Source organism: Pezoporus wallicus, unplaced genomic scaffold (assembly GCF_028554395.1).
Source record: "Pezoporus wallicus isolate ANWC-B61680 ecotype Strahan unplaced genomic scaffold, APGP_CSIRO_Pwel_v1 scaffold_11491, whole genome shotgun sequence".
NCBI lineage: Eukaryota > Metazoa > Chordata > Aves > Psittaciformes > Psittacidae > Pezoporus > Pezoporus wallicus.
The window spans coordinates 189,165-203,966 of NW_026642649.1; the positions used below are offsets into that span (position 1 = coordinate 189,165).

Consider the following 14,802-nt stretch of genomic DNA (forward strand, 5'->3'; position numbering starts at 1 on the left):
AGGGGAGACCTGAGAGCAGCTCCAGTGCCTGAAGGGGCTGCAGGAAACCTGGAGAGGGGCTTGGGACAAGGGATGTAGGGACAGGCCAAGGGGAATGGCTTTAACCTGCCCGAGGGGAGACTGAGATGAGCTCTTAGGCAGAAGCTCTTCCCAGGCACTGGCACAGGGTGCCCAGAGAAGCTGTGGCTGCCCCATCCCTGGCAGTGTTCAAGGCCAGGTTGGACACAGGGGCTTGGAGCCAGCTGCTCCAGTGGAAGGGGTCCCTGCCCGTGGCAGGGGCTGGAACTGGAGGAGCTTTAAGGTCCCTTCAACCCAAACCATTCCGTGATTCTGTGATCATCCACTTTGCAGAGCACTCACATGATTGCTTCAGGTGGGGGGAAAAGGGAGCCCCGTTGTACGAGAGTACAGTGCCTGCCACAGCAAAAAAAAAAAAGAGCCACTGAAGGTGACTGATGAGGCTTTCATGCGGTTTGGAAACGCACTGGAGCCGTGCCAGCTGCGGAGAGGCGATCCCAAGGAACTCCAGGGACGGGAATGCCGCAGAGAGCACCTGGCTCCCGTCACCGGGAGGACGAAGGGACGCCTGCCCCGAGCGGGGCAGTGAGGCCACGGCGGGGCCCCTTGGTCCTTTCGGGGTTGCTGTGCCGTGAGGGATGGGATGGGATGAGATGGACCCCCCCCCCCCCCCCCCCCTTTCAGTCTCGGCCCCCGCTCCTTGCCGGGACGGAGCCAGCGCCGGGACCGGGCGGGGCGGCGGCTGTGACGCCCCGGGGCGGGAGTTGGTGGCGGCGCCCGGCCCCGCCTCGCCGTGCCGAGGGGCGGGAGCTCGGGCCGAGCTGCAACGGAGCGGTGCGGGGCAGCGGAGCGGGCGGTGTGCGCCGGGGGCTGCAGCGGCAGTGCCCGCCCGCGGGAGGAGGAGGAAGGGGGGGAAGAAGAAGAGGAAGGGCGCGGGGCTCGCCTGACCGAGTCCCTTCGTGCCTGCCCGCAGCCGCCGCGGTCCGCCCGTCGCCGGCCTCCCGCGGGGGCCCATGAGTGCCGGGCGGGCTGCACCCCGCGCCCGCCGGTCGGTGAGATGGGGGGGAGCCTGGGCTGCCACCGCGCCATCCCCCGCGACCCGGCCGACCTGTGCCACAGCCGCAAGTTCAGCGCGGCGTGCAACTTCAGCAACATCCTGGTGAACCAGGAGCGGCTCAACATCAACACGGCCACCGAGGAGGAGCTCATGACCCTGCCCGGCGTCACCCGCGTGGTGGCCCAGAACATCGTGGAGTACCGGGAGTACATCGGCGGCTTCAAGAAAGTGGAGGACCTGGCGCTGGTGAGCGGGGTCGGGGCTGCCAAGCTGGAGCAGGTGAAGTTTGAGATCTGCGTGAGCAGCAAGGGCAGCTCTGTGCAGCACTCGCCCAGCTCCCTGCGCAAGGACCTGCCTGCTGAGCATCACCTCTCCGCCACCAAGATCAACATCAACACGGCCACCCCGGCGCAGCTCATGAGCATCCGCGGCATCACCGAGAAGATTGCCAACAGCATCGTGGACTACCGCAAAGAGCACGGCCCCTTCAAAAGCATCGAGGACCTGGTGAGGATGGACTGCATCAATTCCTCCTTCCTGGACAAAATCAGGCATCAGATTTTTGCGGAGCGTTCCCGGCCCCCTTCGACGAACACCAATGGTGGCCTCAACTTCACCGCCAAGCCTCACCCCAGCCCCACCTCTCTGAGCCTCCAGAGCGAGGACTTGGACTTCCCTCCTGGGGGTCCGACCCAGATCATATCCACTCGCCCCTCTGTGGAGATGTTTGGGGGGGTGAGGGACGGCAGACCCGTCCTGAGGGTGGCTACCTGGAACCTGCAAAGTTGCTCCGTCGAGAAAGCCAACAACCCAGGAGTGCGGGAGGTGGTGTGCATGACGCTGCTGGAGAACAGGTAAGAGGCAGCACCCGACCTGTAGGTGCAGGATTAGAGGTTAATCCCTTTGGGGTTTGGGCACTTTAGAATCCTGTTGTCATCCTAGTGGGACTGCTCCTTCCCAGGATTGCCAAACGTTTCCCGTTTCTTGCATCGAACCCTGGTTGAGTCTAATGCTGGAATGACCCTTCATAAAGCCTTTACACTCCTTGAAAGGTGGTGGTGCACCTCCTGAGGAGGTTGGTGTGTACACGCATTTGTGTGGGGAAGACTGAGCTGTTACGGTCAGCCACATTGGGCCTGTTAATGGGATTGTTTCTCCGTTAAGAGCCGTTTGAACAAGTAGTAGAGGACTGTGTTTCCTGCCAGAAGCTGGGGAGGAACAGCAGAGGAAGGGCTGCGTTGTGTGTACCCTGTTTCGTATGGTGTTTCCCCGAGCATCTTACTGCTGCCGTGGGAGGCGGGCTGCAGCGCTACATCCGCCTCTGCCGGAGCTGCCAAGCTGAGACCTGCCGGTGCCTTTTCTCCAGAATGTCTCGTCTGGGAGGTGACCTCCTTAACGTCAGCATTAGGGCTGTAGTCCGTTCCTCCTCAAATCAAAAAGGGCTTTGGAGCACTGTCAGGACGGTCTGGGCTGTGTAACAAGCGTGGAATGCCATGGCTCATCCCGCAAGGGTGACACGGCTTATTAATGTGTGGTCATGGGGCATCTGCTGAGCTGCAGGGACCACTCATCCCTGGGATGTGAGACACGGGGTTGTGCTGGCCCTGTGCCTGATTTAATTGAGCTGGGGGGCACGGGGCGAGGTCTGTTTGTGGTGTGTTGAGTGGGATGGTACTGCTGGTGTTAGTGGCTGAGAGCTGTAATTTATGTCTTTATTTACTTGCTTTGGTAAGGTAATGGGGCAGCAGTGCTGGGGGTGTCTCTCTTGCTAAACTTTCTGCTTGAAACACAAATGTAAGGATGCAATAAGGGTTTTGAAACAACTCCTGCCCTTTCCTTTCCGTGTGTGAAATCTGTCCCAGCTGATCGGCATTTAGTATTGGGAAACTGAACTTTTCTCTCTGGCTGTTGTTCAAGCTTCCAGCTGGAAGTGAATGGGAGCAGGGGAGTCTTGGGCTTCTGCAAAAGGGATATTGTGGGGAGGGGAAGTGCTGTTGAGCTCTGGTAGTGCTGAGGGCTCTGTCTTTTTCTAGTCATATGCTGAATGGCTCTTGGTGTGGTTGCAGGGGTCAGGCATGTGAGAAAGACAGTGATGGTATGTATACATATGCATGTAAATATATATATAGTGGGTTTTTTAAGGACCTCATCCAGTAAGGTGCTGTCACTTTGGCATCTTAGCTCTGCTCTTAAATGCATGGTACTTTGTTTCCATCCAGCTTAGCAAACATGTACTTGGTTGCATGGGGTGGTGTGAAAGATCTCTCTTTCACATCACCTTAGAGTTTTAAAGGAGCCTGGTACGAGCACGGGGTTTTGTTCTGTTTTAGTACATGTAGATGTGCCGTCCATCACCCAGGGAGAATGTGATGCAATTGTTGTCTGTACTTAATCCTGTTTGTGACAACTTGAGGCGCTGGAGCGATCTGCATCCACATTGTGCTCGCCCGCAGAACCTTGCTGGGAGAATAGATGTGGGAACAGCAAAAAATCAACACAGTGCAGGAAAAAAGTGTAAGTTGGGGAAAGTCCTACTCGGCACCCTGGGGAGGAATTTCCTCTTGCTTGTGCTGGCATTGCTGAGGTCAGTGGAGCTTTGCAGCTGTAAAACAGCCTCAGCTGAGGTCAGAACCTGCCTTGGTTCTGTGTGTGAAACCCATGGTCTCCCCCCAGCTATGGCCGTGTACCATGGGAACTGATGAAATGCCTTGCAAACTAATCTTTGCCCAGGTAAATGACCTTCAGTCGATAATCAGCTGGAGACGTTAACCTTTTGTTTCCGCAAGCCAGAACACGCTGCTGCACCGGGCTCCCCCCCCCCCCGCTTCTGCCTGGCCAGACTCGTGTGGTGTGATTTGAAGGCGCATTGTGTGGTCAGTGGATGTCCCACGTGGGGTTGCTGAAGTCTCCATCTAGGACCCAAGCTGTTTCCAGGTGGTTCTAAAGGGTATTTGGTCCAGCAGAAAGCAGGCGCTCTCATGAGCTATGCTGATGGGCACCTGCTTGCTGATGCACTTGGTGCGCAGATGCCTTCATGTACACAAGCATGCTCCTGCATTCAGGTCTCTTATAGTCTGGGGTGGTCACAAGAGCTGGACTAGTACCTTGTTGCAGTACTGTTATTGGAGGACTTTCCTCACCTTGTGAAGTCTGGGAATAAAGCACAGCAAGAGAAGACTCCATTGAAACCGCATAAAGAGCAGAAAAGAATCTTAACTGGCGATCTCGGGGACGTTGTGCTGGTTGAAAGGCTGGTTTGGGTGTGCTTTGTTGTCTGGTGGGTTTTTTCTCATGACCAGTTTACAGCAAATACCTTTGAGACCCCTTGAGCTTGTTCTTTCAGGAATTGACAATGGGCAAGATTACTGCCTATTCACACATGAAATCAGAAGATGAAAGTCCTCCTGTCTTGCAGCCCTGCATAGCCTCTGCACTGAGGGACCAGTTGTGCAGGAAGCAAAGAGGGCCGTGCCTTCTTTCAAAACAAAAATCAAGAAGATGTGATCGTATAATCTGCTGAAGTGGGGAAGGAAAAATTCAACCCAAAACATTCACTCTTGAGCCCAGAAGTGCTACACTGCTGAAGAGCAGCAAAGGGGACATGTACCAAATCAGCAGCATGGCCACTACTGCTCAGCTAGTTTGAAACTCATCGCTGCAGTACAGAAATAATAAATCACAGCAAGGTCCTCGCCCTCTTTCTCATATTACAAGCTTCTATGTTTATCACAGTGTCTGGAGTGGAGGTGTTTTCATTCGGAGGACTGGAGGGTAATTTTAGCAGAGATTAACATGATGAATGTGGAGGCGAGCGTGGTGTGTAATTGAAGTACCAAATGTGGGGTGAATTTGCCCAAACCTGCAATGTTTCTTGCAGGTGTGGCTTGGCAAATCTGGGAGTTGCTGACCGGGGATCAAAGCTGGTCTGGGTGTGCAGGTCACCCCTTCTGCTGACCTGCGTGCCCTCCCCGTTCTTGGTGGAGGGAGAGACCAACAGCTTCTCAGCAAAATAAGGGTCAGCGTAGCATGGTTGAAGGAGAGAGCAAGTTCAGGTTGAAGTGTTTTAATGGGGAGGAAAAGTAGCCCCAGTGGAGATGTTGCCTCTAGTCAAGGATCAATGGAGAGCGTGCTAAAGGTACACCCTCTAGTTTGATTGCTTGCTAGCAGCCGAGGGCAGTGATCACTTGTGCACCTTTCCCAGCATGGTTTGCAGTGGGGCTTTTCCAGCTGTTTTTTTGTTGTGCCTTATAATACTGAGCAGTAACTTTGTGAAGACCTCTTAATAATAATTGCCTTGTTCTTGTAAGCACACTTGCAGTTGAGTAAATGACATCGATCGAGGGTCTGAAAGGCAGAATGTGTATTCTCTCAGTGCCTTTTGTAGGGATGGGAGACTGGATGAAATGATCTAGCAGCCTGTCCAGTTGTGTCTTGAAAAGTTCCAGTGTTGGGGGCTTTCCTGCATCCCTGGGAAGGTTGTTCCAGTGATTGACTGGGGTTTTGTTTTTCTCCTTGGCTTAGTTTCTTGCTTGGACAGCAAGCCTCCATGCCAGCCCTTTAGGAGCATGCCAGCGCCTCTTCCTCCTCTAGCTTTGTAACTGGTTAGCTGTTTTCACTTTGGTTACATAGGAGTTTGCAGGTAAGAAGTTAACCTCAGCTAACTCAGATACCCAAACTGGTGCTCCTGTAGGGAAGGGGATGTAAACCTCAGCCCAGAATAGCCTCCTGGGAGGCAGTGGGTGGGCAGGCAGTCCCTGGGGAACCCTCACTGTGCCCCATGGTCGGAAGCTCTTTCTCCTTGTCCTACCTACCGCAGGTAGGTGTCCCAGGGGAGCGGTCACCCTAAGCACATCCTCTCAACACCTAAACCCAAAGCACACTCCTGAACCACGCTCTTTCTATTCAGACATGAGGAAAAAGCCGTCTTGTCCCTGCATTAGATGCCAAAGGGAAGAGAACCACTTTCCCCTTGCTCCCTTACATTAAATAATGGGTTGGTGGGGTTGTTTTTCTCTTCAGTCTCTTAGTCAGGACCGAGAGGTGGGGTCATTCCATGGAACAATTATATACTAATGGGGCTTGATGCTTTGTTTGAGAAGGTGTGTTGTGTGGTACCCTGCCTGCTGGCTTGTAGCTGCGCTTCCTCCCCAAAACCAGACATCGTAATAGTGTATCCTAGTAGTAGTAGTGATGGTTGTACTTGTAACCTTCAGAGGCTCAGCACCAGCTTGTACTTGTTATTTCAGCTCTGTCACTGCAGCTCTAGGTGGCCTGGCAAAGCCCTGAGGTGTGTCTGGTTTATGTCTCTTTCTTTAGACAGCCGCTTAGTTTTTCTCCATTGAGTTAGTACTAGGCTGGAGCCTTGCCAAGAATAATTCCCCTGCAAGAAAAGATCAGGAAAGAGGGCCTGGCTGGAGTAACCTGACCGTGCTAATAAGTCTTAAATGGCAAAAGAACAAATACACCCTTTTCTCCTGATGCGGAGCTCAGTGCTGAAATGCATGGCCATGTCCTGTGGGGGCAAGGGCTCCTCTGAGGTACTGCTCCCACCTTGGGTAGGGATCCCAGCCCCATTTAGGACTGCTGCTGAGGGATGTCAAGGATTTAAATTCAGTGAGTTAAATTCCATTTCCAAACTTCTCCTTTCTATGGATGTAGCACTGAGACTTTCTACATGGGCATCGCCTGCTCCTCCGGTAGGAAAGAGGTGGGTCCCTTGCTTAACTCTTTTGCAGAAGGGATCAAAAGCAGTGGGTGGACTTGCAGCAAGATCATGAAGGCTGTACCCCATCCCCGTGTCCAGCCTGCCGGAGGAGGAGTCTGGAGCCGTGCATTGCACAGGAGCTCACAGGGACGGATGCACTGAGCTGCCTGGTCCTGCTTGGTCTCCGTCGATCGCTCTGGAGCTGGTGGGTTCGCTGCAGCTCCCACAGCTCGGACATGGCACAGGGATGTAGGACAGGCTTTTCTCTTTTAAAAGGCCATCTGGGCATCTTGTTGACTTTGAACAGCTGCCTTGTTGTCCTCCTCGAACATCTGAGAGGCTGTATCCAGCAAGCCATTTCTATCTGCTTTAAAGTTGAGAATGTGGCTGGAAAAATGCTGTAGTTAAAGGCCAGTTTATCCACATAAAATAAACCTTATTTTAAAGCTATACTTGTATCCTGCCACTGTTACTTGTGCCATAAAGCCTGACTAAAATGGAACACACCAGTGGGGAAAGCATTTGTTCCTGTATTATGTTTTTACTTGATGTATCTGGCAGCACTTAGTGGCTGCATAGTTTCAGTCCATGCCTGCTGGGTTATTCTGGACATTTATGATCATGTCACTGGATCCATGTTGCAGATGGCAGGTATTCTGGTAAACCAGGGCTGCGAGTTTACTTGATCCTGCAGGGTTTGCTGTATTGTGTGTGTCAGGGATTAAATGGGTTCATTGAGAAGAGAAGGCTTTAGGGAGACCTCAGAGCAGCTCCAGTGCCTCAAGGGGCTGCAGGAAGCCTGGAGAGGGGCTTTGGACAAGGGCCTGTAGGGACAGGCCAAGGGGAATGGCTTTAACCTGCCCAAGGGGAGACTGAGATGAGCTCTTAGGCAGAAGCTCTTCCCTGTGAGGGTGCTGAGCCGCTGGCACAGGGTGCCCAGAGAAGCTGTGGCTGCCCCATCCCTGGCAGTGCTCAAGGGCAGGTTGGACACAGGGGCTTGGAGCAAGCTGCTCCAGTGGAAGGGGTCCCTGCCCGTGGCAGGGGTTGGAGCTGGATGAGCTTTAAGGTCCCTTCCAACCCAAACTTATCCGTGGTTTATGGTAATAAATTGGAGGCTTAGTGAGTGATGCTACGCTGCCTGCTCCTGGATCCTGGGCACAGGCCACAGAACTATAACCTCATCCTGCTAGACTTCAAAAAGCTTGTGCCACATGGCTGCAGAAGGCAGAGCAGTGTTTATGCACAGAAACCTTTAATCTGGGATTCTGCGCTTTGAAGGCTCGTGGTACAGCTGCAGGGAGGCTGTGTTTCTAGCTTTGGCTTTAAAACGAGCACTAGGATGGTTTTTAAAGGCAAAAGATGCTGCTGCTGTTCTTACCAGGAGAACAGACCAAGGGGCTGTGAGCAGAGGAATTCAGTACTCCCAAGTGTTTGAGAAGGTGTGTGCAGAAGCTTGGTCAGTCCGTAACTAGAGGAGAGCAATGCCTCTGCAGGCAGGTGCTGGTCTGGCCCGCTGTGAACACAGCTCTGCAGCCGTGCTAAACAGAGGCATTAGGGAGAATCTGGTTTTGCAGATTGGGCTGGGCCCTTCTGGATGGAGTTGGGCTTCAGCATTTCCTCCAGCTGCGTCGTCAGGAGGGCCCTGCTGCTTCAGGCTGTCATTAGCAGTTCTCTGGGAGTCTTGCCCAAATAATGATTTCGAGGCTTGGCCAGATGAGCACAGAAAAGTTGATGGGACGCAAATTACAGTGTGCCTGTAACTTGTTGTGAAGTGGCTTTGTTCTGCATGGCGGTGCAGGTGTAAGCTGACAGATGGAGGCACCGTGTCCTGACTGAAATAATTACAGTAGGCTGCACTAATTTCTCAACACTATTGTATGGTGCGGTGATGGAGACAAGAACCGTGGGACATTATTAATAACAGTGCTTTAAAAATAGGAACCCTATTGCTGCTGCTTTTCCAGATTTTTTTATTTATTACTTGATTATATTCGGAGCTTTGCTTTGTTTGAATAATATCTGATTTATTGCCATAAAAGTGCAAAGGCTTTGCTAAGTGGAGGGTGAGACCTATTAATGACATCCTTTCCCGTGTTAGAAGTGTGGATGTGCTCTCCACAAGGCTTCAGTCTGGTCCCTCCCTTGTCTCTGGTTCATGACAAGTTCTGAAATGCCCTATAAGGTGCTGACAGTAGGGTGGGTATCATATCAACAGCAGATAAATAGCAAAGGGAATAAGTAGCACCATCGAGGAGGATCAGTGCTGCTGACCTCCTTTTCCATCCCTGCTTGGGGAGGGTGTGCATGCAGGAGCATCGCATCGGTGCCAAGCTCTTATTTTCAGTGCCTATGGTAAAATTATGAGAGGCCAGTGAGTAGGAGATGCTCTTACCCTACTTGTGCACAACACGTGTGCATGTTCCAGAAGCTGAAGTGTGCATAGAAATATAATTAGAATAATCCCTATGGAAAAGATACATTTGGGATTATACTGTCACGTATGCTAAGGATGGCCGGGAATGCTGTGTTTGCAGCGGAATGGATGCAGCCAGCTTGTGCAGAGCGGGTTGGAGCCCCTCTGCTATCTGAAAAGGAGCCACATGGCTATGCAGCCTGTCCCATCTCTGTGTCTGTCACAGAGCAGGGGGAGCACACAGTAATGTCATCCTGCCCTTTGTGGGGAGCATCCCACAGGGCAAAGCTGTTCCTATGGCTCGTGCCGTAGGCTTACAGTTGCAGAGGAGGAACTAGAAAATGTCCTTTTCCTTCTCCATGGCTATTTTCTGCCCTGGTTTTAGAGGCGTTTCAGGTAACGTGCTCAAGCTCCCCTGAGAATTCAGCCACAACAGCTGTCCGAGGCATTCAGAGCTGAACTGGGGTTTAATGGGTCACTGAACTGCTCAACAAGGCTTTTCCTGTGTGTTTTGATGGCAGCCTTCCTGCCCTAAATCCCTCGTCCTGCAAAAGCACCCTGCCCTTTGCTTAACAAGGGGGATGCAAAGCACAAACCTCTCCCGGCTACAGCATAAAGAGGCTGTCGCTATCAGACTTGCCCTTCTGCCTTCAGCAAGCTGGAGGCTTGCTCCAGCCTTGCTCAGGGTCATTTCCAGTCAGTGCCCTCCCTCCCTCACCCAGGCTCGGCTGGTGTGAAGGTTAGCCAGCTCTCTCCCAGACTGGAAGCAGTGTGCTGCTGGGTGTGCACTGGATGTTAACTTAGAAACCTCGTGCCTGGCTTCTTTATTTGAGCAAGTAGGACTAAGGGTAGCTCCAGCTCAGTGCCCCTGAATTGCAGGGTGCTGTGGCAGAAGCAGCTCTCGTTTGGGATTGGAAAATGAGCTGTAGGATAGGCAGGTCCGTTGCTTTTCTGCCCGCAAGGTCAGTTCCATAGGTTTGCTGTCAAGCCTGCTTGTAGCATTTAAAATTACCACCTTGCTCCTCTCCTTTTGTCTTCCTAAGCAGATGGAAGCATGGAAAAGTATCCTTCGTGATGGGGATTCACAGTCTAAGTGGGGAAGGACCCCTATTGATTTAAACCAGTCTGCATTTTAAACAAGGCAGCAGCTTTCCTTAAGCTATCATAGACAGATGATGGGGTCCCACGTGCAGACCACCTTAGGGAGGTCATGGACTTGTTCCCCTCTCGTGGCGTGCGGGGCTGGTGGTGGTGAGGCACATACCAGCATCACAGTGCATGGGAGAGGAAGTATACTGTGTCTGCAGGAGATCCCCAGCATGTCTGAAACATCAGAGCCACTGCTGAATTAAGTGTTAAAATTGGTGCTATTGGCAGGAAACTGCTGCAGTGGTACCTGACTGCCGTTTGCAACCATTCTACTGGCCAGCCCAAGTGTACCCATGACTTTGTCAATGCAATTTTTGGCTATCTATCTGTCTGTATCTCCCTGCTAGTCCTTTGTACAGCTCCTTCCCTTATCTCTCTCTGTGTTTATGCTCCCCTTTCATAATCAATGGAGACGGCACTACCAGCACTGCTGCCTGCTGTCCTCTGTGCTGGCCGCCCACCCGGGCAGATGGCATTGAGCAATGAACGGCATGTGGCCTGGGCGAGGGTGAAGGGGTTGGTTTCCAGCATCCTCAGAGGGGTCTCTTGCTAAATATTACCCTTTGGTTACCAAAAACCCCACCGGGATTTCTTGTTTCAATTGTGTCTGAGTTCTCTGGTGTAAAAAGGGAGCCATGGCTTAAAGGACAGGATGAGGGTTCAGGGACTGAGCAGTCCTCCGTCAGCAGCTCCTGGGTTTAACAGGTATTTGCTCAGTTTCCATGCAGAGCTGTTGGCAGTGAGATCTGTGGATGTGTTGCCGGTAGCTGAAGGCTGTGCTGCACAAGCAAAAGCCACCCCTAGGCATGCGGTGTTTCCCGTTCCAGTTTTAAACTGGGACCATTTGGACTTGTCTGTGGTTGGACTTGCTTCTCCATCCGCTCAGTACAGCAGTGCTTTTGAGGAGCTGGGTGCAGCGATGAGGGTGACCCTCTCTATTGCCCAGCTGTGCACTCGGATTTGGCAGAAAGGAAGTGGAAGTAAGGAGCTGGGCAGATTCCTGTACATCGATTGTCCACAGGTTGAGAGGAAAATGCCTCATAAACCTGCCTCTGTCATTGACTTGACCTCTGAAGCTTGCTCTTGTGACTTGAACACGATCCCCTTCCTTGTCCTCTTTCTGCTCCTACTGAAACTAAACCCTTTCCACTGGCATCCCTTGGCTTTTAAACTGTCTTCCACACCTTCAGTTATTGCAAGTGCTTCTTGACTAAGCCTTTGCTTTCACACCATGAGCGTTGAACGGGATCATCTCCTACCTACAAGGCTGAGGACTTCAGTTCCCTTGGATCATCCGTGATACTTTCCCCCAGATCATTCTAACGCTCTCTTCTTGTTCCAAGGTGTGCTGCAGTATTTCCTTCTCCTCCACTGAAGCCTCTTGCCAGGCAGTTTGAAAACCAGTACCGTTTAAGATGGCTTGAGTTTCAGGCAAAACCTGCTTAAAACCTGCAGCCTTGCCTTTTGTCAGGGGAGTTACAAATCCTTGTAAATAGAGGAGGCTCCTGTACCATTGCTTTAGAGGAAAAAAGCGATTCTGGTTTTGATTTCTGCTGCTCAGAGGTCCTTAAAGCTCTGCAGGAAAACACCTTGTTAACTTCCCGGTGTGCTGGACGTGGGATTATCTTTGACTTGCTAGAGCAGTTGTTTAAAAGCAGTTTGTATGTATGTTAGGAGCTTGGCAGCACAAGTGCTCAACATTCTCGTTGCTATCTTCAGTTGAGCCTATCTGATTATGCTGCACGGTTGGATGCTGCACCCACAGTTTACGATTCCTCTTCCATATGCATCTTGTCTTCCTAAAGATAGTGTCTAGAGATGTCAGCTCTGTGGGGAGAGACTGATGAATTTATGTGAGAAGAATCTTTTGGTCTAGCAGCTCTTCAACACCGTGTGTCGTTCAGCATTTCTCTCAAAAATAGAAAGTACTCGAGGAATATCAGCCTTGTTACGGCGGCGGTGCTTGTCTTTAGGGTCTGGGAACAGCTTGATTTGCTAAACCCTGGTATTTGTAGGAGAAGAACCGAGTTGTCCATGCAAGACTTGCCGTGCCCCAGCTTTTCAAGTACTTTTTGGTACGTTTTGGGGGATTGTTTGGCGTCTACAGCCAGATCAGCACCTAGTGTGGGTCCTCTCGTAGTACATAAGGGTATTTTAGCTAGCAATGTAAGTATGATCATCTGAAAACTCCAGTTCTTCTGGAGCAGAGATTTGCCCGATGACCATACTGTCATTCCTGTCTCCATCCCTGGCAGTGCTCAAGGCCAGGTTGGACAGGGCTTGGAGCAACCTGCTCTAGTGGAAGGTGTCCCTGCCTGTGGCAGAGGATTGGAACTGCATCATCTTAAGTTCCCTTCCAGCCCAAACCACCCATAAACTGTGTGTTTATCTGCTGCAGGGCAATTTCATGCTATCAGGGAGGAAGGTCATACAGCAGCTTAAATCTACCATCCAGAGCACAGAGATTGTTGCTTCCATTTTTATTATTCCTAGTGCTTGATTCAAGTTTCAGGTCCCAGGTGTGCTCCTCAAACTGGGATGCTCCTGGAAATGCTGCCAAATCCAGAAGTTTGTTCCCATTGAGTTGGTGGTTAAATTTTGGACAGTTTGCTTATTCCTAGTTTCCACCTCCTGGGTGCTGCATCCAGTCACACACTTGTACACGTTTCCCTGGTTTTGCATCCTGTTTTCCATACTGACATTTTGGTTTATGGGTGCAATGAATGGCAAGCTTGATATTTTAGTACTGTATATTTAGTACTTGATATTTTAGTACTGCCTATAGGTATTAAATCGTTGGTTTGGTTATTTTTATAGATTGCTCCTCTGACACAACTTCAGGAGCAAGTCAAGCTAACAAAACCTGCGTGAGACACACCTCTTCCAATAATCTGAAATGCTCTCATGGAGCCATGATTACTTGATCCTTGGAATAACCCAGAAATGGTATGAGGTCAGTGCTGTGAAAGGGTTATAATTTCTGCTCCTTGGACTTCTTAGGCCTCTAAGTGCACAAGCGCTATTGAGAAGAATCACTGGAGCCCTCTGTGCTTTGTGTCCAATATAGAACCCAATAAAGTAGTCACTGGGGCTCAGCATGCAATGCTTTTGCTCTTGCTCCCTGGGGGTGCCCACATTGACACCAGTTTTGTGGGGCTGTCACCTTTTCAAGCTGCAGAAGACCAGTGGTAGAGCAGTGCAGTGGCTAGCAGGGCATCGGAGTGAAGCGATGGGGAATATCCTTGTGAGCATCCACATGAGCCTGTTTCATGCCCTGCACGTAGTTCATTAGGAGCTGCTTTATCGGCCTTGGAGCTTGTTACAGGCACATGAATCATGTCAAAGCTGTACGAGGCATAACTTTGCACCGGTGTGTGCAGCACATCAAAAGCCATCTCCTCCTGTCATCCCTTTCTAACATATGACTGCACTTCAGCTCTAACGTTTGGAGAGCTCTGGGTCTGGACAAGCAGGCTTCTCATTCCCACCGAAGACTGGCATTTCTAAGACTGTTTTGTGCTGAAGCTTCTGACCTAAATATGGTTAAGGAGCTGGACTACACAATCGGCATCCAGTGCCAGCAAGAAGAAAAAACATAAAAGCTAAGCTCGAGCCACCATTCCCAGCTTTGCCAGGGCCAGTCTGTGTGCAGGGCTCTGCAGTCCTCTTGCATCCTTATGCTTTAAAGGCCATTCTCAGGTCCAGACGTCCCCGAGCCTGGCACGCAGGGGTACTCTGTGACTGGGAAGCTTTCAAAACTCCTTCCTGCGTGTCATTGTGCCGTTGGAAGCTGGGATTGCTTCCAGCTCACTGAAGACACTCTGACATTGTTCCCTCCTAACCCCCTCCTCCCTGCAGAGCATGGTTATTCGGGAGGCTCGCATGTTCCTTTGTTGCCTTTCCATGGGGGAACACAAGCGGCGGTTCATGGGAATAAGGTAACCCCGAATTAGCGATGAGCCAAGGCGGGGGGCGGCTGTATGGGGTGATGGTGGTCCGAGTGCTCAGCTCTGTGGCTAGCTCTACGGCTGCTATGACTAGCTGGGTTGGCTTATGGTGGGGCTTCATTTATCTGCCTGGTGGCCTGCCATCAAGAAGCACAGATACTCAGCATGGTGGGGCTCTGGGGTTGCAGCAGGAGGAAATGCCTCCCTCTCGACCCTGCTTGCAGTCTCTCAGGGGTGCTTTGGTACTGGTTTGCAGTTTCTTTTTGTGTGCAGGTAGCCAGGGGAAATAAAAGCAGGTTAATGGGACAGGGAGGAGGGTGCTTTCTACTGAACCAGCCTTTTTTCTTTCCAAACCCAGGCACAAGGAGAGAGAGAGAACGAGGTAATGAATAGATGTATTCAAATGTCTTTACGAGGACATCTTTCAGTGCAGGGATTTGACCTTGGAGGTCTGGATTGCATCATTCATAAGGTGATAGCCTTGAGGTCAGCCTGCCTGACACATGAAGGTGCT

General features: G+C 51.4%; 1 protein-coding gene across 1 annotated transcript in view; it reads left to right on the forward strand.

Annotated features, from left to right (window-relative positions):
- Positions 1–943: 943 nt before the first annotated feature.
- The window catches only part of EEPD1 (endonuclease/exonuclease/phosphatase family domain containing 1), a 53,690-nt gene continuing 39,831 nt past the window's right edge, over positions 944–14,802 (forward strand). Inside the window, exon 1 of the mRNA XM_057431509.1 lies at positions 944–1,929. Within this exon, the coding sequence (XP_057287492.1) occupies positions 1,076–1,929 (854 nt within the window). The 5' untranslated portion in view covers positions 944–1,075. The remainder of the gene's footprint in view (positions 1,930–14,802) is intronic.